The 22,676-nt window shown below is 35.9% G+C and overlaps 2 protein-coding genes across 3 annotated transcripts in view; one reads left to right on the plus strand and one right to left on the minus strand.

Moving 5' to 3' along the window:
* The window catches only part of LOC107559188 (ephexin-1), a 25,760-nt gene extending 15,489 nt beyond the window's left edge, over window positions 1-10,271 (minus strand). The window contains exons 1-4 of one of the 2 annotated variants that reach the window (XM_016242945.1): window positions 9,779-10,271; window positions 2,821-2,920; window positions 1,464-1,661; window positions 729-808 (exon numbers count right to left, since the gene is read on the minus strand). In XM_016242945.1, the coding sequence (XP_016098431.1) occupies window positions 729-808; window positions 1,464-1,661; window positions 2,821-2,920; window positions 9,779-9,986 (586 nt within the window). In that variant the 5' untranslated portion in view covers window positions 9,987-10,271. Of the gene's footprint in view, window positions 1-728; window positions 809-1,463; window positions 1,662-2,151; window positions 2,246-2,820; window positions 2,921-9,778 lie in introns of those variants that run through there. The other variant, XM_016242944.1, reaches the window with a different exon arrangement.
* A 1,417-nt stretch (window positions 10,272-11,688) lies between these two features.
* LOC107559185 (lysophosphatidic acid receptor 6-like) lies at window positions 11,689-19,574 on the plus strand. Its single transcript, XM_016242941.1, has 3 exons — window positions 11,689-11,931; window positions 13,589-13,774; window positions 18,346-19,574. Exons 2-3 carry the CDS (start codon window positions 13,756-13,758, stop codon window positions 19,344-19,346), a joined length of 1,020 nt encoding a protein of 339 aa, XP_016098427.1. The 5' UTR covers window positions 11,689-11,931; window positions 13,589-13,755; the 3' UTR covers window positions 19,347-19,574.
* The last annotated feature ends 3,102 nt before the right edge of the window (window positions 19,575-22,676 follow it).

Raw genomic sequence — 22,676 nt, forward strand, 5'->3', positions numbered from 1 at the left:
GTTTTTTTTGGTGTGTGGGGGGGGGGGGGGGGGGGGGGGGGGGTTTGCTGTACAGGAACTGATGCAGGCACTAAAATTATGAGAAATCATGGTGATGAGAAAAAAATGTCTTGTGTCTTGTTGAAATGACAACAAGGCATGACAACAGATAAGACAAAATCAATTGAATAGATGAGAAGATGACAGAGATGAGAAACAACAAGAAAATGGACCACAAAAGACAGGATGAGAACAATAAATGAGACCAAATGAGAAGAGATGAGCAAAGAAATTAGAAGAGCATACAATGGAGAAACAGAAAAAGAAATATAATGTTGACAGAAGAAGCTACAAAAGAAAGAGGAGGAGAACTTAGGAAGGAAGTGGAAAATAAGTGATGAAAAGAAAGACTTGGATGCAGATACAGGAGAGAGAAATAGACAAATGATGAGGGAAATAGAGATGATATAAAATGATGTTGCGTTGGCGAAAAAAGCATATAACTCTCTCTTGCTGTTATTCCAGCATATATTTAAAAAGACATCACCCACACACTCCACCTGCCTTCATCCTACATCCACTAACACACACATGCGTCTCATACACAACCCAGCACATCCATGCTGCAAATTCAACTGCAAATAAAGTTGCCTACACGGTTCAACTTGAGGCAAACAAATTAGCATGCATTGTTACAGCACATCAGTCTCCCTCTCTTCCTGCATGTGCATGTGTGTGTTTTCACTCACCAACTCTCTTCACAATGTTGAGATTGCGGCAGGAATTCTCTACTGCCATCTTCTGCGGACTGTCACCATTCCTCACCAGCCTGAAAGAGAAAAAAACCCTAATAATCAGTGACTAGCAGAGATAAGAGGAAACGTGTGTGTGTGGCTATATATTTGTGTGTGTGTACCAAAATGAGAACATGTCAGCCCACTCTCAAAACACCCTACAGCTGTTTTAAGTCCTACTTGTGTTTCTAAATGAGGGGAATATTGCTTCCTCACATTTTTAATTCTCATTTAGCTTTATTACATTTTAAACCTGACAGACCTAAATAAGTCAAATCCATCAGCAGAGTCGTGTGAGTAGTATTTGAGTCATACAGCACATGTGCCCACATGCAAACGACAAACACAAACATACTGTACAAGCTAACGTAAATGCATAAATAAGCTATATACATGCAACTTTGCATAAATATACAAAATACTGCATGCACATATTTTCAAACATGGGTAGATAAACTGGCATTCAGTCACTACAAGTATCTGATTTTTGCATAATTATTGTACAATTATTAATTGATAAAAAAAAATTTCAGTTACATATAAACATGACATGCAAATACTGTTTATAAATATAAAAAGGCACACAGTCTATGAAGTTATTCAAGTTACACACTGAAAAAAAATAGATTTTAGAAAAATAGATTAAAAAAAAAAGTACAAATGAACTTCAACTCTGTCGGTCTCTCTTACCGGAGTGTGATGTTGTCAGGGTCGGCAGTGGTGTCATTGTCCTGCATAGTGCAGGCACTTGTTGTCCGTTCACTCAGCTCTTCCATTTCTTGTCTACGCGGCCAACCTCCTGGCGTCGCCAACGGAGACCGAGAGCGAACTCCTCCCAGCACAGTAATCCCGTTGCTTGGCAACGACATTCCAGAGCGAGAAGGTGAACTGATAAAAATACATAAATATTGTTAATATTTAAATAATGAGAGGTTTGAAGAAATTCATAGCCTTCTTGAAAGATCGAATCCCCACTCAGAGATACGGTGTCCTCTACAAACACACAAGCACATAGTGAACCTGCATGTTGCTGACCACATGAACTCAAACAGAAACAGAGCTAAGCCCAAACACAAAGTCACCCACATACCTTCAGTTCTCAACTCAAAACTCTTCCACCCACACACACAGACAAACATCTCTCATCCTGAGAAAATCATACGATACAGAGTTGAATCATAAATCACACCAGACGATAACTCACACACAAACACCTCATAACTATCATAGACAGACAGACAGACATATATACAGATATAGATAGATAGATAGATAGATAGATAGATAGATAGATAGATAGATAGATAGATAGATAGATAGATAGATAGATAGATAGATAGATAGATAGATAGATAGATATGTGTTTGTGTGCACTCACTGATGCATTCTGGGAGAGTGTGGAAGTCGATTTGCCGCAGAGGGGCTGAGCCTGTTGTAGGAGGCGGGGTCCATTGCTTGTTTAGGAGAAGAGGAGGGGCCTGATGGAGAGAATGGGAGTGGCTTAGGTTAATGAAAAATAAATGAACAGAATAAAATGAGCTTGAACACATGTGAATGGAATAGAAGAACAAAATGGAATTGATTTCAATCTATCTTGCATGACAGTCCCAGAGACGGGCACAAGTAAGAGACTACAAAAAAAAATTATAAGAAGGAAAACAAAGTATGAGAAGTACATATTATATGGTATTAGTGACAAGTAAAACCGATTGTTTCACTAAAAACTATTGAGATGATGAATCTGACTGCCAGAGAAAGTACTTCATTACAAGCAAAACAACATACTGGTCATTCACTTGTTACCACACACATTCACACAAATACACACTGACACATCAAACTGAATCATAAAGACGATAAGACGATAACTCACACACAAACACCTCATAACTATCATAGACAGACAGACAGACATATATACAGATATAGATAGATAGATAGATAGATAGATAGATAGATAGATAGATAGATAGATAGATAGATAGATAGATAGATAGATAGATAGATAGATAGATAGATAGATAGATATGTGTTTGTGTGCACTCACTGATGCATTCTGGGAGAGTGTGGAAGTCGATTTGCCGCAGAGGGGCTGAGCCTGTTGTAGGAGGCGGGGTCCATTGCTTGTTTAGGAGAAGAGGAGGGGCCTGATGGAGAGAATGGGAGTGGCTTAGGTTAATGAAAAATAAATGAACAGAATAAAATGAGCTTGAACACATGTGAATGGAATAGAAGAACAAAATGGAATTGATTTCAATCTATCTTGCATGACAGTCCCAGAGACGGGCACAAGTAAGAGACTACAAAAAAAAATTATAAGAAGGAAAACATAGTATGAGAAGTACATATTATATGGTATTAGTGACCGATTGTTTCACTAAAAACTATTGAGATGATGAATCTGACTGCCAGAGAAAGTACTTCATTACAAGCAAAACAACATACTGGTCATTCACTTGTTACCACACACATTCACACAAATACACACTGACACATCAAACACACACACACTCGTATATAAATACAGAGGGCCCATTGTGAATGCTGGCTGCGCTGCCTGAAACTTTGTGGGCACAGGAATGTGTAACTGGGGCCTCAAATGGAACTTGTGTGCGTGTGTCGCTGCTGAGGTAGTCTGTTCAGTTTCCCCCTGAATTTGTCTCCTCTGCAAATTCTGAAGTCTCACGAACAAAGGATGCATCCGAAATGCTTCATTACCTCCTTACACTGTTTTCCTTAGCTGCTCTCTTGACCAAGTGGCTTTCTGCTCACTCAGTCTACACGAATGGCAGACAGTCATATGCGGTGTAGTGTGCTATTTGTGTGTCTGGATCATGAGTTAGGTGTGATCAGGGAGATTGCACAGCATGTTTGTCAGACTCCTTAGATAAATATTGAATCATGCTTCAATAAAACTCTGTTGAGCACTTGACAGACTCTTTAACTGCTATGAATTCCACTGCTGCTTTATAATATTCTAGCCTCTTATATTAGTTGTGAACATAATATGCAAGCAGCATTATTACTATTGTTCAGGGTTGCTTAGGGTTAGGGACTTGAACAAAACTCTACCAAGTATTAAACTTGAAAAAATACATTGAAAAAATATACTGTATATCCCTCCTTCATTATTATTATAATATTTTTTGACTGTTTATTATTATTATTACTATTTTTTTGCATTAATATGATTTTATCTTATTAAAATATACAATTTTGAATAAAATTAAAAAGTATATAAATATTTAGTAATGTTAATAAAAAATATAGTTAAAAATATAATTTTATAATTTACCATAAAGTCCAACTAGCTTTTTCCAAATTAAACCAGATGAGCATATTTCATTAATATATGCAACAGACTGTTGTCTTGTGTCATGGGAATCTTCATCCAGCAGATCCCAGTTCCTCGTCTATGTGCACTCGATCTGAGGTTCAAACCACACCTGACTGACTAACCAACCTCACGGCTGAGAGTTCAAACTGAGGTCAGCCCAAAGAAGAACTCCTAAAATACAGATTAAAAAACAAGGACAGACTAGATCGGGGTCAGTTTGTCACACCACAATGTGACACTAAAGTTATTTTACAGTCACACTGTACATTGGTTAATAATTTGCTTTAAACCCAGTTTCCAACAGTGTCACCAGATCTGGAGCAGCAATCAACAGTGAATGGGGTTGTTTCCCCAGCGGGCACTGCAATTTGAGAGAAACCGATGATGTATAACAAGTTCAAAAAGTGTGTGTTTTGCATTGTTTGAACAAATCAGCAAAACATATGGTACAATGACTACCTATAGTACACGCTATTGCTAGACCGAGAAGTCTAGACTTTTTTGAAAAAATAGTCATGTTATGTAACATTCAATAGTTCAGATGTGATGCATTACTGCCCTTTTATATAATACATAGTCATATTTTATATAATATACACCACCAATCAAAAGTTAAACACACTTACTTAGTCATTATTATGACTAGTTTGCACATTTTGGAATAATATTCAAAACTATGAAATTATACAAATGGAATAATGTTATGACCAAAAATTCTAAACTATCTTTTATTTTACCTTACATTCTGGACATTCACTAAACATTTACTGGACACTCGGGGTCACACACACACACAAATAAATAAATAAAAAATTATATTTGTCTACAAAGCATGAATCATAAAGGTCAAATGTTTCAAGATCATGAAAAATGCTAGACTTTTTTGATATTTACTGGTATTGTCAGATTATATATATATATATATATATATTTAAATTTTTTTATTTTTTTATTTTTTTACGTAGCATATAAAGTCCAACTTGTTTTATTGTTGTGGACTTTCCATATCAATAAATAACAACAATGTAGGTCTTTAAAATATTAACTTTTTGTCAGAGAGACTTGTTTCCTGGTTCACGTATGTAAGGGTGACAACACTGCATAGACTTTGTACAGTAAGACTGGGGGATTACCATACAGACTGTGTACATTGCACTTACACTAACTTATGAGGCATTACAAAACAAACACATTTACTTTTAACATTAGCAGTGGAGTAAATCCTTTGACAACGAAAGACACATTCTCACACGCACCCTCTGACTATTCATATTCACACCAAACAGTCAGTGAATAAAAAAGTGACAAATTCCAGAACAGCACATATTCACAGTCTTATACACTCACAAACACACACACACGCAACAGTCACAGACAACTGCAAAAATCAAACACCACCAGAGCAGAGAGCGCGAGAATTTTGCAGTTTTGCAATGATGAACACATAATCAGTGCAATGCTGAATCTACAGCGTCACGTAAAAATGAACAATAACTATCCATTTTTTTTATCCATGTTTAATTGAACGTGTTGGGGTAAAACGGCCGTGTATCGCAAAATAATAATAAACGTTTTTTTTTTATTTATTGAGTTGTATTCGCAGGCTGCACGCAATCCCACATCACATTTTGCATACTATCTTCCCTAAATAGTATCCGAGATTAGAAAACATTTCCATTTCATGAAGAAAAACACACCAGTCAGTTCTTTTTGCTTCATCAAAAACACCCACAGCTAATGTAGTCAGATTTGTGAGTATGAACTCTTATGAACTGGTTATTTTAGTGCATCTAAAATACATTGTGCAACCACGAGTGACTCTTATGAGCCCGATCTTTTTGGTTCATCAAAAACATTGCGCAATCATGGTTCAATTCACAGACAACAACAACAACAAAAATTTAAATTCTGTCATTACTCACCCTCATGTTGTTCCAAACCCTTAAGACCTTTGTTCATCTTCGGAACACAAATGAAGATATTTTTGATGAAATCTGATAGCTGACCCTGCATAGACAGCAAGGGAACTACCACATTCAAGGCCCAGAAAGCTAGTAAGGACCATAGTCCATTTGACCGTAATTTTATGACGCTACGAGAATACTTTTTGTGCACAAAGAAAACGAAAATAAAAAGAAAAGATGAACAAAGGTCTTATGGGTTTGGAACGACATGAGGGTGAGTAATTAATGACAGAATTTTCATTTTTGGGTGAACTATCCCTTTAAATGAACACTCTGAGAGGGGTCACTGAACAAACTGCATATTATTACTTTCATTAATGTTAATGTGTTATGAGGAGCTCAAAACTTTTCATCTCTAAATGATTTTAGTGTCTTCCTATGAGCAGAACACAAAGTTTTGTCCTTTTTATCACAAAATGAACAACAATTCACACTGCAAATCTGCTATTTAAAGTAGCTTTTAAAAATAATGATGACTACAAAGCAATTTAAGATAATAATAGCATCACGGTAAAGAATTTAGCACTGACATTTTCTTTAGATAGCCTAATTAAAAATCAAGTTTCATTTTCTTTGACAAAAGAAAGTAGATGCGTTTGATAATGACTTTACGCACATGTTCAAATACAGAATTTAGACCTTTCTTTTGACCAGCCACTTAAAACAGCTTTCTGTGGAAAAACAGGTGAGGCACTATGCATCATACAATCATTAACCGTGGCACATAAAATGCAACAGATGCTGATATACTGTAAGTATGCAGCAATTGCATATCTCATGCCAAGGACTTCACACAGCGTTTGGTTTAATGTGTTAGCGGGTGATGAAGAAACTAGTATATGGAGGTCTGTACTCCAAGGATGTTGGAGACACTTTACGCACATGTTCAAATACAGAATTTAGACCTTTCTTTTGACCAGCCACTTAAAACAGGTGAGGCACTATGCATCATACAATCATTAACCGTGGCACATAAAATGCAACAGATGCTGATATACTGTAAGTATGCAGCAATTGCATATCTCATGCCAAGGACTTCACACAGCGTTTGGTTTAATGTGTTAGCGGGTGATGAAGAAACTAGTATATGGAGGTCTGTACTCCAAGGATGTTGGAGATCAAACTACTACTATACTACTATATACCTTGCTGTGTTGTTTTGCTGGTAGATTCCATAAATACAACATGTGGGAAAAAGCCTCAATTCACAGCCATTCAAAAGCAGACACATGATGAAATAAATTTTTTTGAAACATAAATCACAGAGATGTTGTCAGTTGCACAGCTTAGATTTCTTAGAAGAGGTGAAATTGGCTTGTGGTTTTCTCTGTTTGCTGTCTAATAGAGTAATGTATGGCTCAGGTAACGGGTTCAAAAACTGAACACCCAAGAAGCAAAGACAGTCACTTCCAAGGTTGTGTACTTTTAGGCCTTTGTGTGCCAGAAGAGCTACCATCATTGAGTTAAACAGAAATGCTAACAGATAGCTTTGTCCTCTTGGACTTTATGCTGACACCTATTGATGTGGAGAGGTACCATCACACAAAAGCAAAGGTCTTTGATTGTAGCAATACCTAATACACTGACATATTTGTCATCCATTATTATTATATTTGTCATCTTTCTAATGCATTCAGGAGGAGCAGCACAGTGTCATCTTTGATCCTGACATCTACAGAGCTTAAACTCAACAACAGAGCCACAACTAAGGAAACTGGGTCATTTTGTCATTCAAATTCTTCACAATGGTCGATTTGGCCTCAGTAATGCAAACATCTATAAAGATGCTCATGTGCTCATAAAAACACACACAAGTAATTCTCAGAACAATTAAAAACAAACTGAACTATTAAACCAGTTTCTGGAGTTTCGACAGCTTTGCAATTTACCGCAGGGCAAAATCATGCGCTTTCATTCTCTCTCTCTCAGAAAATTTCTACGACTAGTATTGGTTTGCCAAGTCATGATTGTGTACAAGCCATTTAAATACACTAAATGTTTTTTTTTTGCAATAACTAGGACCAGGACTTGTTTGACAGGCAGATCTATCACTGCTGTCACTCATCAGAGGCATCAAAATCAAAAGAATCCCTTTAACAAATGTCAAAGTATGCATCAACTTCTTAAAGAAGCAGTACTTAAGTTTTGATACTTGTACAAAACTGCTTTGATGTTTGATGCTGGTTTCATCTTCACTCTTAAAAATAAAGGGGGTTTTCACAGTGATGCCATAGATTAGAAGAACCAGTGGTTGGGTTGTTTTGACCCAGCGGTTGGGTTGTTTTGACCCAGTGGTTGGGTTGTTTTGAACTGGGTCAAAACAACCCAATAGCTGGGTTTGTCCCTTTTTAACCCAGCGCTGGACAGTGTTGGGGAAAGTTACTTTTAAAAGTAATGCATTACAATATTGTGTTACTCCCTAAAAAAAGTAACTACTTTTTATGGAAAGTAATGCGTTACGTTACTTTTGCGTTCCTTTTTAAATCTGGTCAGGGCTTGCTTGTTTGTTTTTAATATAAAACGTTTTTCTTTTACAAATGTAAAAGCCCTTTTCACAACAGAAGTGAAATGAATACGCCTCAGGCTGAAGGAAATGCAAATTCACGTCTGTACAGTAGAGGGCGCAGCTCAAACAAATTGCATGAAGAATATGACACAGGAGAAGAAAGTTCAGCATTATTCAGCAATAACAAGTGTGTCATTTTTGCTTATTAGTATGGTTGAATTAGATCATCGAAGGTCTTATTTAATATTAATATTTATTTAATATAATTTAACATATTTAATTATTGCAGGTTTATATAATATTCTGAGTTTGCATTTGACTGTTTTTATTCATTTTGAGGAATACTGAATCTGTTTTTGTGCAGTGAGAAGAGTAAATAATGTTCATATTTAATCTAGAACTACAGTAACATCACAGCGCACACAACGCCTCTGCACTTACTCCCCATTTTTCTCAACATGGCAACATGAGAGCTGTCAGTCAAGGGAAACAAAGTAACTAGTGTTACTTATTTGAAAAAGTAACTCAGATATTTCCTTCTAAATTAAAAAGTAATGCATTGCTTTACTAGTTACTTGAAAAAAGTAACCTGATTACGTAACTTACGTTACTTGTAATGCGTCACCCCCAACATTGGCGCTGGGTTATATTTAACCCAGCATTTTTTAGAGTGTTCTTCATGCAACCTTTATAGATGCCAATAAAGAGTGTTGCACAGTAAAGGTCACACAAGTAAATGAAGAGGGTTAATTCAGTTGAGCTACTATGCAAACCATAGTAAACTGTTTTACAACATACAGGGAACAATATATCACTTTGTTTAGACACACTACATTTGCTAGGCAACGCTAATACAGCAAACATATCAATTTCAGTATCATACTTTGTGTGTTATTAGTCAAACAATGGGAAAAGCTTTACTGATTTTAAAATGACAGAGGTTACTCCTGTAATATATATATTATTAAGTAATTATATACTATTATATTATATATTATATACTACCTTAGTATTTATTATTATTTTGAATTAGCTTTTATTTTATATTTTAGTTTTCAATTTAATTTGTTAAAAAAAAAATGTTTGTGCTTTTGTCATTTTTATTCATGTTTTAACAGTATATGTGAGGTTTTCAATATTTAAAATTATATATATAATTATATATATATATATCATATACATATAATATAATTCTCACTTTCTTGTTGTTCTGAAGACGACGGCAACTTTTTCTTTCTCATTGAACGGTAAAACCGTGAATTCCTGCGTATAGGAGCTCTGCCGGGCAACGTCTCATCGTCATCATCGTCATCCTCGCTGGGCAGATGGGCCACTGGCACCTGAGGTTTGGTCTGGACCACTTGAGGTTTATGACCCCACATTCGGAACAGGGCTGTCATTGCCATCAGCTATCAGTAACGAGATCCAGCCGTTCATGGAATAATCCCCATCTGACAAGCACAGCAGGAATTCCCATCCAGACTGAATCCGAAAGTTCGGGCTCCCAAATACACAATCCCACCACAGTCACAGAGAAGTTACGCACCCTTTCTAGATAATCAACTCTCTCATTCTTCTTTCACCTCTTTCTTTTTCCTCTGTCTGAGGGCCAGGCGTGTTGTTAGCGACAAGTTCAGAAGTCTAAAGTCTGTCTTTCTCTCTCTGAATCCTCTACTGTCTAGCAAACCTGTCCTCTGGCCCTTAGTGTCAAAGTTCTCCCCCCTCCCTCTCATTCATTCTCGCCGGCCCAGCCTCCCCGTCTCTCCCGCCCTCTTTCCTTCTCTGTTTCGCTTGCTTTACCCTGTTCTCCCCTGAGCGCATAACTTCTACCCACGTGTGTATCAAACAGGTAGAGTCAGTCATCTAAAACAGCAGATCTTGTATTTTTAGTTGTCACTTTCTTAATATAACGTTCACACCTCACCCATGATGTCTCATCAAACAACATCACTGTGACTTCTCCCACACTTTGAAAGCAGCTCTGTACAAAGACTGCACTGTCAAAAAAGCTTTCTGAGATTCTGAGTATGTTTTACATGAAAATACGATGTCTATATGTTTGACAAGAAAATGCTATTTCAATATTTTCTACTTCAAAAATTCATGTAGAGTTCAATGTGTTACTTGCTGGTTCTTTGTTTGTGAAATTTGGTGAAAACATCCACCATTTTCTTTTTCATTGTGTGCGCATCAGTCTTGTTCCATGTTTTTTATGTACTGTATCGAACCTTTTTGTCTTCATTTTCAGTAAAAAAAATAAAATGAAAAATGAAAAATAATAAACATTCTTAAAACAATACAAGCACAATTTTGTAGGTTTAGACTTTTTAAAGAATATTTAATTTGTTAATTTAATATATTTTAGTTTTCATAATTATGCATCAATCTAATAAATCTTGCTTAAAACAAGAATAAAAGCAATTTGTCAGAAAAGAAAAAAAGGAAAGGGTAAGAAATTTATTTTACACAATTTTAACAACTAAATTTATCTTTAAGAACACTGAGGTGACTTCACAGGAAAAACAAACATATTGAAACAAAAATACTGAATAAAAAATTATATTTTGTGAACCCCAAAATATTTTAGTCTAAATTAACCTGTGTTGTTTCAGTATTATTTATATACTATTTTAGTATTAATGTTTAGTCAGTTATCGGTTAATATTATTAATAATATTTCATATTTAATTTTTTTAATATTCAATTTTTAAATATTATTTAGAATATTATTGTAAGTTAAAAATATAGTTAAAGGCAACATTTCTAATTTTCATTCTAGCTTTTTTCATTTAATATTTAACTTTTATTTTATGCTTTACTTCATTCATTAAAGCGATTTTTAATAGTTTTACTTTCAGTCAAAAATAACAACACATTCTTTGTAACACCCTGTTCTCTACAGTCAGCTGACTACTCAGGATTAAACATTTCTCTCTCTCCTGTTTGGCCAAAAGCTCTCTGTCTAATCCCATTGTGCTCCTGCTGATTAACACACACTGACAAGCACACAAAAGCATGAACACACACACAGATCAGAATGTGCATGTAACCACAAACATTTACAGAAATGTAATCCTAAAATTTCCATCGAAGCACAAACTTCAGACACATGCACATGGAACAACATGCATCAAGCACAGACGTAAATGAGGCAAACCTGAGTCAGGCAATCTCTACAACAAAAAAGAGAGAATGACCTTACCATCTTACCATGACCTAGTCAAGCCAAGGATCAGTATTACATTACAAGGAGAAAGAGCATGCATACCTGGGTGAGAAATAAGGATTATGGGATGTCTCTCTGCGTGTGTCTAATCTAACCATTCTTTGGGGCCAGAATTGCTGGATAACGTAAGTTAATAAATCAGATTTTTTTTCAAGTTTTCTTTTAGCAATAAGATTTGGATTTGTGTTTGCATTTTGCCTTATATTCTAGATCTGGTATATCCCCATGTGTACAGCTAGGTGAATGTGTGTGTGTCGGAGTATTCAGAGGTAGGGGGTGTATAAACAAACCCTTCTGTCAGTATTGAGTTTTGGGATGGAATGTGGATTCTTGGATTCCTGAGGTTATGTAATGACAGTGCAAAGAGCGCTGCGTCAATGTGACGGGCGCACCTCGCTCTTATAACATCACCTGTGAAGAACAGGTGTGCCGCAATTCCATTGGCTACATGAAAAAGTGCCCAGCCTTGTCTAAATGATCATCAGCAGTGCGATCAAGGTCCATGTGATAGCAGTTTTACCTCTATAATATTTATTATCTATGTGTGAACAAATATTGTTTGTGGCTGTTGCTCATGTCTAGCTTAAAAAAAATTGCTAATATTTTGTTTTAAACAAAAAATATGCAAATAAATAATCATTTTAATTATTGTTATCGTAAATACTTTTGGTAAGCAAAGTGGCATCAGAGGGAACAATGGCATTTCAATTGAAGTATTCCTGAAAAACCAGCTGAAGAGGAGCTTAGTGAGGCTGGGAGAACAGCTAAAAACCAACATAGGCTGTTTTCTTTAGCATTTTGGTGGTTTAATGAGTCATTAACAGAGGAACTTGAGGCTTGTCGTCATCTAGTGTTGAGGTTTGGTTCTTTCCTTTGCAGGAGGGCCCTAGGCCACTATTGTACAGTACACGTGTTGCAGCCGTCTGTGAGAAAAAGATGAATGTTACTGATAAAAAGGAAGTCAAAATGGTTATTTGGCTTTTAAAGCCAATGCCATTTCACACACTCTCTGTCTTTATCCCATCTAACAAAAAATATGTTCTCAGAAAGTCGTGCTAATGTGTCATTAAGCTATAAAACGTTATTTCTGGATGTTTTATGAACATTTAAAACGTTTTTTTTTTATAATATACAAACGTTAAGGAAGCATGCAAACATTATGGGAATGTTATTTTGTATGTTCTCTGGACTTAAGTAGTAACATTTAGAAAATGTCCAACTAAACAGTACCATTTTGAGAACATCAGTAAAGACCAGTTAACTCTGAACAAATTAGCATTACTGGAAGAATGTTTGTTCAAACCCTTATGAAAATTAACCATGTTTTTTGGGGCGCATTGATTACTATTTGTATAACCACAGTTTTATTACAGTTACCATGGTTTAACTATAGTAACCATTGTTTTTTTTTTGTAGTAAAACACTGTGATCCTCTATATATGTGTTATGTTACTGTTCTTGTTATGCAATAAAAAACAAACACACATATATACATTTTACACTGATAGCGATCGTTGTCGCGGCCAATTTCCATAGAGTTGTCATGTTTATCCATGTTTTCTGTGCGCCACCATACATGTATGACGGCTAGACAAGTCAACACAATAAAACCCACACTAAAGACGTTTATTTATCATATTTGTTGCTCAAAGGTTGATATTTTTAACTGTTATGAGTTTCGTAATTTTTACAGCTTAATTTTTTTTGCCAGAGGCGGACTCGTGAGCGCGTGATAGTTTCCCTTTTGTCAGAAAACCCTCACCAGTTTCTGTCTGATTGCAGAGTTCAGCTCGTCTGCAGCGGAAACAGAGCCCACTCGGTCAACACAGACGGCACGCGATGCTTCAGCGACATTTTCACTACTCATCTCCTGTGAGGACCTACAACTTGCCTTAAAGTGTGGATAACGGCAGGCGACAGCGGAGAATAATCATTCACCGGCCGTGGGAATGAACTCCAGCACTCCATGTGAGTAATCCGCGTGTCTGTTTTACCACAGTTTCCGCCGAAATGAAGCGATATCTACAGCTACGATCGTGATCAATTCAAAACCCAAGACATGGGCCTTATGTTTTATGTATTAAAGTTAATATCTAGATGCATCGTTGTAAATATGTGGACTACAGATGTTTTCAGTTCAACTTAATTCAGTTCAGAAAATATTAATTGAACTAGTGTCATAGATTGTCATAACTACTGTCATTTTTACTTAATTCTTGATTTTCAAGTTGAATTTCTTCATAACTACACACATTCAAAGTGATACATTTATAAAACAAATTAGGCAGCAATTAAAATGTTAAAATTTTAGTGTGGTTACTACCAGAGGTGGGACCAAGTCATTGTTTTGCAAGTCACAAGTAAGTCTCGAGTCTTTGCAGTCAAGTCCCGAGTCCAAGTCCCGAGTCAAGACAGACAAGTCCAAGTCGAGTCCCGAGTCAAGACAGACAAGTCCAAGTCGAGTCCCGAGTCAAGACAGACAAGTCCAAGTCGAGTTGCAAGTCCTCAACTTTTAGCTTCAAGTCTTAAACAAGTCATTAGTGCTCTTTGCCCAAATGAGTGTCTCAGTATTAATTACCATATCAAATTTATAGTAATTTATATCAGGAAGGTAGGTAGAATATGTTTGACATAGTTCAATTTCATGTGAGATGGGTGCCCTTAGTAAAACTACTCAAGTTCAATTTAAGGATTGTGCCAAAATAGGACAAGCAGTGAAAAAAAATTAATATTTTATTAGTAACAGAATAGCAAAGACCACATCATTTCATAGAAATAACAGCTGCAACATAATTTGCATGTGTGCATAAGAATATATGCTTCTAGGTGTTATATTGAGGCCAATGAAACATGTAAAAATATGTGAGCGGAAACGCAGAAAGAACTGCTTTGAAAGAACTAGAAGAAATAACTGCTAGCATACTTTACAAGTGAGAGGAAACATGCAATTTGGATGCAGGCAATGAAGACAATCATTCAAAAATGCTGTGCTACCATCCTTTATAACTAAGAGTAACAAAGACAAAATAATTTAATTTGAAATAAATGTTGTATGTTAAATGTTAAGTTTATAATATGCATAGTTGATCACTACATTTAGGGGCTATGTGCGCTATAGGCCTACAGACTGGTTTACAACACGTGAATTCATTCATTTATCCTGAAAGAAATGGAAGTGACATGAGTGCCTGGTGAAGAGGGAGACAAATTGAGTAGCCTATATTTTATAGTTATATATACAATACTCATTTTGTGAAAGAAACACTTCTTTAAATGATATTTTAAATGATCATTAGGCCTATTGCCGCTTGCCCACTTCAGACATTAGGCTTAATGTGCATTTTTTTCTTCTTCAAATTATAGCTAAATGGTTTGCAATGATTCATTTTAAATCTAGATTAAATCAAGGTTTATCTAATAATTCTGTTGCACCAAACTTTAAACCTTTACAAATAAGCAGGTTTACATTTTAACCCATCATTTTGGATTTAAATTATATTTAAGATTAACTTTAATCCTGTAGCACCATAATTTTAAACTCAGATTTAAATCTCGATTATGGATTAACTTTAAACTAAATGGAGGTTTAAATACAATAAAATGCACATGCAAATGCAAACAGACAGGGCAGCGCTTTTCACGAGCGGAGATCACTAGACGAATCATGCAATTTTTTTTATTTTTATTTTGTCGTAAGTTATGTTATTACGCCATTAATGTATACTAGCCTATAAATCCAGTGCTCCCTGAACGCAGTCTCTGGCTTATTGCCAGTCAAGCGCAAGCGCCTCTATAACGACTTTGATCTGATCATAAAGTCTTTCTGAGTCACAGGGCTCAAGTCCAAGTCAAGTCTCGAGTCATTGCTGTCAAAGTCTAAGTCGAGTCTCAAGTCTTCTTTAATTATGTCGAGTCGAGTCGCAAGTCATCAAATTTGGGACTCGAGTCCGAGTCAAGTCCACACCCCTGGTTATTACTATAGAATGAAGAAAAGAAGACAAAAACAAAAAGAAAAGCCCCTGGGCGACCACATTTCCATTTGCCACCTTCAACCGTGATATCGTCAGAGAATTTCCAGTGACTTGCGTTTGATCTCAAGTCTGACCATATAGATTTAATCTAGGGGAACATTTGATCTCATGTTCAGATAGAAATCTAAAATCTTGAATCTAAAAGGTCTTATCAATTTGATTAATTTATAATGAGAATTTTAGGTAACATACAACCTGACCATGTTTCTCAGTACTTTTAATAATGATAACTGTTATTTGCATGTATTTTCATCAAACTATTTGTTTTAGATGACACATATAGGATAAAAGTCTCATCTCTACAAGGGTTGGTATTCAGAAAATAAAGACCTTTTCACAATAAGAATAGAAACTATAAAGTTCTGCTTATTGTAAGCACAGGCTGCTTATGTCATCTGCCACGTTAAATGCTCAAGCTTTTTAAAGTTGGGCGGATTCTGATTGGCTGTCAGTGTTTTTATTAGTCATCAGCTGGAAAACAAAATAATTTTTAAAGTTATTACAATGATATTGTTCCTCTGTGCCGTTATAGTTGGTTGTTATTGTTATCTGTGTATTCAAATATATTACACAGGTAATCATGAAAATGCATGTAAATATTCAAAAATGGCCATTCAGGGAAGATGGAAACAACGGCTTTAGTCTGAGTTCTGAAAATGAAACCTATTTAAAACCATTTTGGCACATAGAGTAAGGCACAAAAAAAACTGTTAAAAGTAATACCAGCTTGATAAATGTGTTAAAAATGTGGTAGCACATTTTATCAGGCAGGATGTGCTTTCAACATGAAGCTAGACAAACCTCAAACCGTTACTCTGTATTGACAGAATATAGTGTGGGTAGACCATCCCGAGAAGTTGGTCAGGACAACGGCAACAGTTCCGGCAAACCTGAGTAAACTAGAACCATGATGTCACTAGTGTACATACTAGTGTATACTTTGTTCTTTATGTCAAACAAAAAACTGGGTTCTGTCTTGATTTCTTTAACATATCAAAATATTTAAGACAGACACTTGTGTTCCAGTGTTTCAGCATTTAATGAAGCCAAACCCAAAGTTTCCATATTTTGAAATATAAAACATCATCCCACAGTCATCTTTGTTCATGAAAACCATTATAATGCTAAAGGTATAATGTGGGCTTATAATGAGTACAATGTGGGTCTATAATTAATTCATAAAGTCTGCTAATCTGCTATACAGTCATAGATATTATGTAATATACAATTCTAGCATAGTTAGGAGGTGTTGGTTTTGGATTCATTTTTAGTGCATTAATACAAATGCATGTGTGTATGTAAATATGATCTGTAGGTCTCTGAGAGACTACACTGAATATTTGTAGTTTAAGAAAACCATGTCACATTACAAGATTATTAAAGTGAACAGCAAAACTTGTATTATAGTTACAACACCTTTGTACATTCTCCCATTTATAAATTGTGTGTGTGAGTTACCTATGTCTGCGCATCTCTCTCTACAAACAAGGAAGCTGTTTAGTTACTTCGATTTTACCTCTTTGCTGAGGAAGATAATATAGCGATCAAGTATCTATGCTATTTTATTAATTGAAGTTGGGGCAGCGCCGACATTAAGTTTCATTGTGCAATCTCTGAGCTCTCTCCCTCTCACTGTGTTTATGTGCGAGTGATGTGTGTGTGTGTGTGTGCATCAATTAAAGTTAATATAGAACGGTGATTAAATTGACTTGGAACTACCTGTGCATTAAACAGTTTTAATGCATACCTGCCAGCCAATCAGAATCGAGTATTTAGACAGACCATGGAATAATTTATTTTATTCAACCCCAAAATATTAACCTAATCAACCTACATTAGGTTACAGTGATAAAATGAAATTTAAAGGGTTAGTTCACCCAAAAATGACAATTAGTCCATGAATTACTCACCCTCAAGTCATCCTAGGTGTATATGACTTTCTTCTTTCAGACGAATCTAGTCGGAGTTATATTAAAAATGGTCTTTGATCTTCCAAGCTGTTTAATGGCAGTCAGCGGGTGTTGCAGTGCATCAGTCTAAAAGAAGTGAAATAAAGCGCATCCATCCATAATAAAAAGTGCCTCACACGGCTCCGGGGGGTGAACAAAGGCCTCCTGTAGCGAATCGATGCGATTTTGTAAGACACAAACATTTGCAGGTTTGCACTTCTTGACAGTGTACCATAGATACCATTTTGTGGCCACCCTCCCCCCCACCATTTAAAATGCTAGACTAACTGGCAACCCCAGGTGTTGAAATACTTTTGGCAGTGGGCGGAATCACACAGACCAAAACAATTACAGTCATTCCGACAGGGAACACAAATTTCAATGTAGAATAACTGGCTGTAACATTGTTTTTCGGAGAAACACCCATGTGAACTTGTTTCCTAAATATCTGCAGACATATTATGGTATTTTTATGCTTTAGTACAGTCAAAAAATTACATACAGTACTTTTATCAACTATTTCTTCAAAGTCACCTCTTTCTTTCTCTTTCCCGGACAGACAGCTGTGATTGGGTGTGTTGGGTCCAGAGCTGTGTATATGTACCCATTCTGGTTTTCGGTTTCCCTCTGATCCTGGCCGCTCTGTGGCAGCTGCTCTTCCGCGTTCGATGCTGGAGCGAATCCACGGTTTACCTCAGCAACCTGATCATCAACGACAGCCTGCTGATGCTGTCCTTGCCCTTTAAAATACATGCCTACAAGAAGCGCTGGACTCTAGGCCAGACTTTCTGCTCCCTGCTGGAGAGCCTGCTCTATGTCAACATCTATGGCAGCATCATGCTGAGCGTGTGCATCGCAGTCGACCGATACATCGCTCTACAGTTTCCATTCGCTGCACGCCGTCTGCGATCTCCACGTAAGGCAGTGCTCGTGTGCCTAACCTTGTGGATGGTGGTCTTTGGATGCAGCTTCCCCATCTACAGACTTCACGATGATGAACAAATGAACAAAACATTTTACTGCTTCGAGGACTTCTCCAACTCAACTTGGACGAAAAGTTGGATTCTGGTGTCTATGGAGACAGTATTTTGCAGCAGCGCCGTGGTGATGGTGTTCTGTTGCGTGCGCGTGGTGCAAATCCTGCACAAACTGAGGGAGCGCTACCCTGGAGATTCCAAACTGCGCAACAACAAGAGCATGAAGATCGTTCTCAGCAACCTGGTGGTCTTCCTCACATGCTTCATTCCTTACCACATAGCGGCGCCCATATACTTCCATGCCAAGACAGGCAAGTGGAACCAAAACACCATCAATCATCTACGCTACTTTGTTCACATAAGCATATGTATTAGCAACGTGAACATCTTGGCAGATGGCGCATGTTACTACTTCATCCTTAAAGAGAACCTGGAATCCGCAAAGCGAGAGAGGAGAATGGCTATACGCATCAGAGAGACACGAATTCGAAGATCAAAGAGTCTAACATTTGGAGAAATGCATAATGGTACGTCCAAAGCCACTAAGACTATGGAAATATGTGTGGACACTGGCTTTACATAAAGATCCACAACAAAACTCACGGAGACCGAATGCTGGGATGATTAGCAAAGCAAAGGAAGACAGAAGACAGTAAGACATGCTCATGTAGACGAGTATGCAGGTGGAAGGGAAGTATATAGACACGGAATGTGTGTTTACATGTGCCGTATGTGAATTTTTGGGTCCCAAACTAAATCAGAGAAACTCTTATACACTTGAACTTTATAACTGCTTTTTATAAATGTGAAACCACGACAATTTTAAATGTGCTGGAAATTTCTTGTAGCAAAATATAGTGGTATTTTTATTATTATATAATCCTTTTTTTTTTATTTTTTTTTTTTACATGTAATCATGTAACAGTTAATGGTTTAAAGTTCATATGAACCATGATATGAAAATGTAGGCATTTTGGAGTAAATTTTATGTTTACCAGGTCAGATTTGTCTCCAAAAAAAATCAAAAGAAAGAATGAAAGTATATTTCGGAAACCTTACTTTTTTGCATTGTGCCATTATTTAAAGACATTTAAGTTAATTTTACCACCTTAATTATTTTTTACCTTCGTAATTGTTCTTGAATTATGATTTTCATCACTGTAATACATGTCATTTTTATTCACCAGCATTACTGTACAAATACTGTTTGTAAATTAAAAACAATTAATTTTTAATAAAGGCAGTAAAACAAATAAAAAATATATACATTTCCTCATTATTGTAATGCAAAATAATGTCTCATTCTCATTACTGTAAAATTAAAATTACTAGAAATAATAGAATAGAATCATTAATAATTATTCTAGAACAAAATAAGAGAAGAGAAAAATAATCAAGTTATTTATATTATTATATATATTGATGTTTTACTGCCTTTCATTTATTAAAAAATAATTGATTTTAGTTTAATTTCTACAGTAATACAGATGAATAAAAATGGTATTACCGTGATGAGAATCATCATTTAAGAATAATTAATAAAAGACAGATGCATTACAGTAGTGGTAATTGAGTGGTAAAATGAGCTTAATTATGAAAATAATGTCAGAATGAGAAAAAAAAAATCCTAATAGAGTCATAATTGTAGATTACATTTTATTTGTGCAAAATAATTAATTATTTTTTAACTGATTTAATCAAAGACAATATTTTGAAGCCCGTTTTTGGTGTTAGGAATGACAATGTTTTCATGATTTGTTTGGTTCCAACGCCCGTATTCCTCATCTCACCAGCAGAGGACGCACTTCCAATGTCACATTTTATTGTGGTAAAGCCTGTCAGTCAACAGGAGGTTTATAGGTTACATAAAGTGAGTTCAGTGAAAGTGTTCATGTTTAACTTTAACCACAGAAGAAAGTTTAAGTTGATGTCAGGTTCCTGTTCTGAAGCAGATGCATCTGTGGGTGAAATGTGTTATGAAAGAGTAAAGGTTAAAGGCACAATATGCGTATTCAAAATAAACAAAGAAACAAAGGCATAGTGTGGAATCATGGGAGTTGTGGTCTTCATCCCCACAGCCGATGCAATCCGACGGGACTCGGGCAGAAATCATGTTCATGGATGAGCTAATGATTTATTAACGTAGTAGAATGAAGCAGGGTGAGGCTGAAAGCCGTCGAAGCGAAACGAGGCCTCTGAACGAGCGTGACACACGGCTCGAAAGCAGCGGAGCTTTTATTATGCCACAGTCGACCGCTTCCTCTCCTTCCGGTCGTGCGTATGTGGGGTAAAGCAGCGCTGTTTTATCATACTAGATACGTTTGAATGTTCTGTTATAATGCTACTCTGTGCGGTCGTCACCGGTCTATTAAAACACACAACATATTAAAGCGTCTTTGGTGTTTCCATATTTTCTACAAAACAAAACCGGAAATCAAGGGGTCATTGGGCAGGCGACACGGTCCGTGTCACTAGATAAAATGGCTTATTTCTCTGGATTTAAACATTCTTCGAAACATTTGGGATAATGTAAGTACACAAGTCAGCAAAATATATAACACTGTTCTAGTGGTTTCCATATATTACGTACATATTGTGCCTTTAAATGCAGTTGCCAGGGAGTGTCTTGTTTTATAGCAGGGAAGCGTGACGAAATGCTCTATTTCAACTTTTTAATGTCAAATCAATTTTAACGTCAGAACCCTGACTGAAAGTATTTCGTTTTTGCAACAGATAAATGTTGCTCTGCTTATAGATATATTTCCATGTGTTTTATAATTAAAAAGATAATGCTGCATTAATGTAGCTGTGTAATTTTATAAAAGTTTAGCTTGACTCTAATTATCTGTTATAAATGAAGAGTATTTTAGCTTCAGCTACAGTTTTTGTGGTTCCTCATGAAGCAGTTGCAGGTACTTCTGATGTACTGTTGTCTCCATCTTCCTGGGTCTGTGTGATATTCATGTTATTTATTGCAATAAATAAGACTATTAAAATGTGTGCACCATTTGAGGCATATTCATTTCAGCTTTCTCAAGATGATTGCCAGTGCTGCTACATGAAATCAACCTGTAGATATAAATATAAACCATGAGAATACATTTTAGTTGTGGTAACGTGTTCAAGCAGATAAACGTCACAAGCGCACTCTCAGCCCAAAATGGATTCTCCAGTAGTTTTGTATGAATACAATATAACCACACTGCCATGCATTCTCTTAAAGGTTGAAAGTTTATTCTACTTAAATATCAAGTTGTAAATATCAAACATACACCACTTTTCAAAATGAAAATGAGTTATCCAGGTCAATTTTTACACATACATACATTCATTAATATAAAAATAATTATACATTAATAAAAATAAATAAAACTTGTTGTACTGCCTTAAATGCAATTAAAAATGAATGGGAATAATTTACAACAAATACTGCATTTGTAAAGTTGATATAAATCTACAATTTATTAACCACTATATTTATAGTTTTATTTGAAATGTGTTGTCCAAAATGTCACCTTATATCGCTCGTGCATTGTTCTTTTACTGTAAATTTTTTTCTTCAAGCATATAATAGCCTACCTGTTTAATGGCAGGTTCTGAGTGTCATATCCACTGTTGGGGGTGACGCATTACAAGTAACGCGAGTTACGTAATCAGATTACTTTTTTCAAGTAACTAGTAAAGTAACGCATTACTTTTTAATTTACAAGAGAATATCTGAGTTACTTTTTCAAATAAGTAACGCAAGTTACTTTTTTTTTTTCAATTTATTGACTGACAGCTCTCCTGTCCCCATGTTGAGAGAAATCAGATGTTACTGTAGTTCTAAAATAAATATAAATATGCATTAATTCATCTCACTCGCACACACAAAAAAAACACCGATTCAGTATTCCTCAAAATGAATAAAAAT

The sequence above is a fragment of the Sinocyclocheilus grahami genome, unplaced genomic scaffold, assembly GCF_001515645.1.
Source record: "Sinocyclocheilus grahami isolate Dianchi unplaced genomic scaffold, SAMN03320097.WGS_v1.1 scaffold677.1, whole genome shotgun sequence".
Classification (NCBI taxonomy): domain Eukaryota; kingdom Metazoa; phylum Chordata; class Actinopteri; order Cypriniformes; family Cyprinidae; genus Sinocyclocheilus; species Sinocyclocheilus grahami.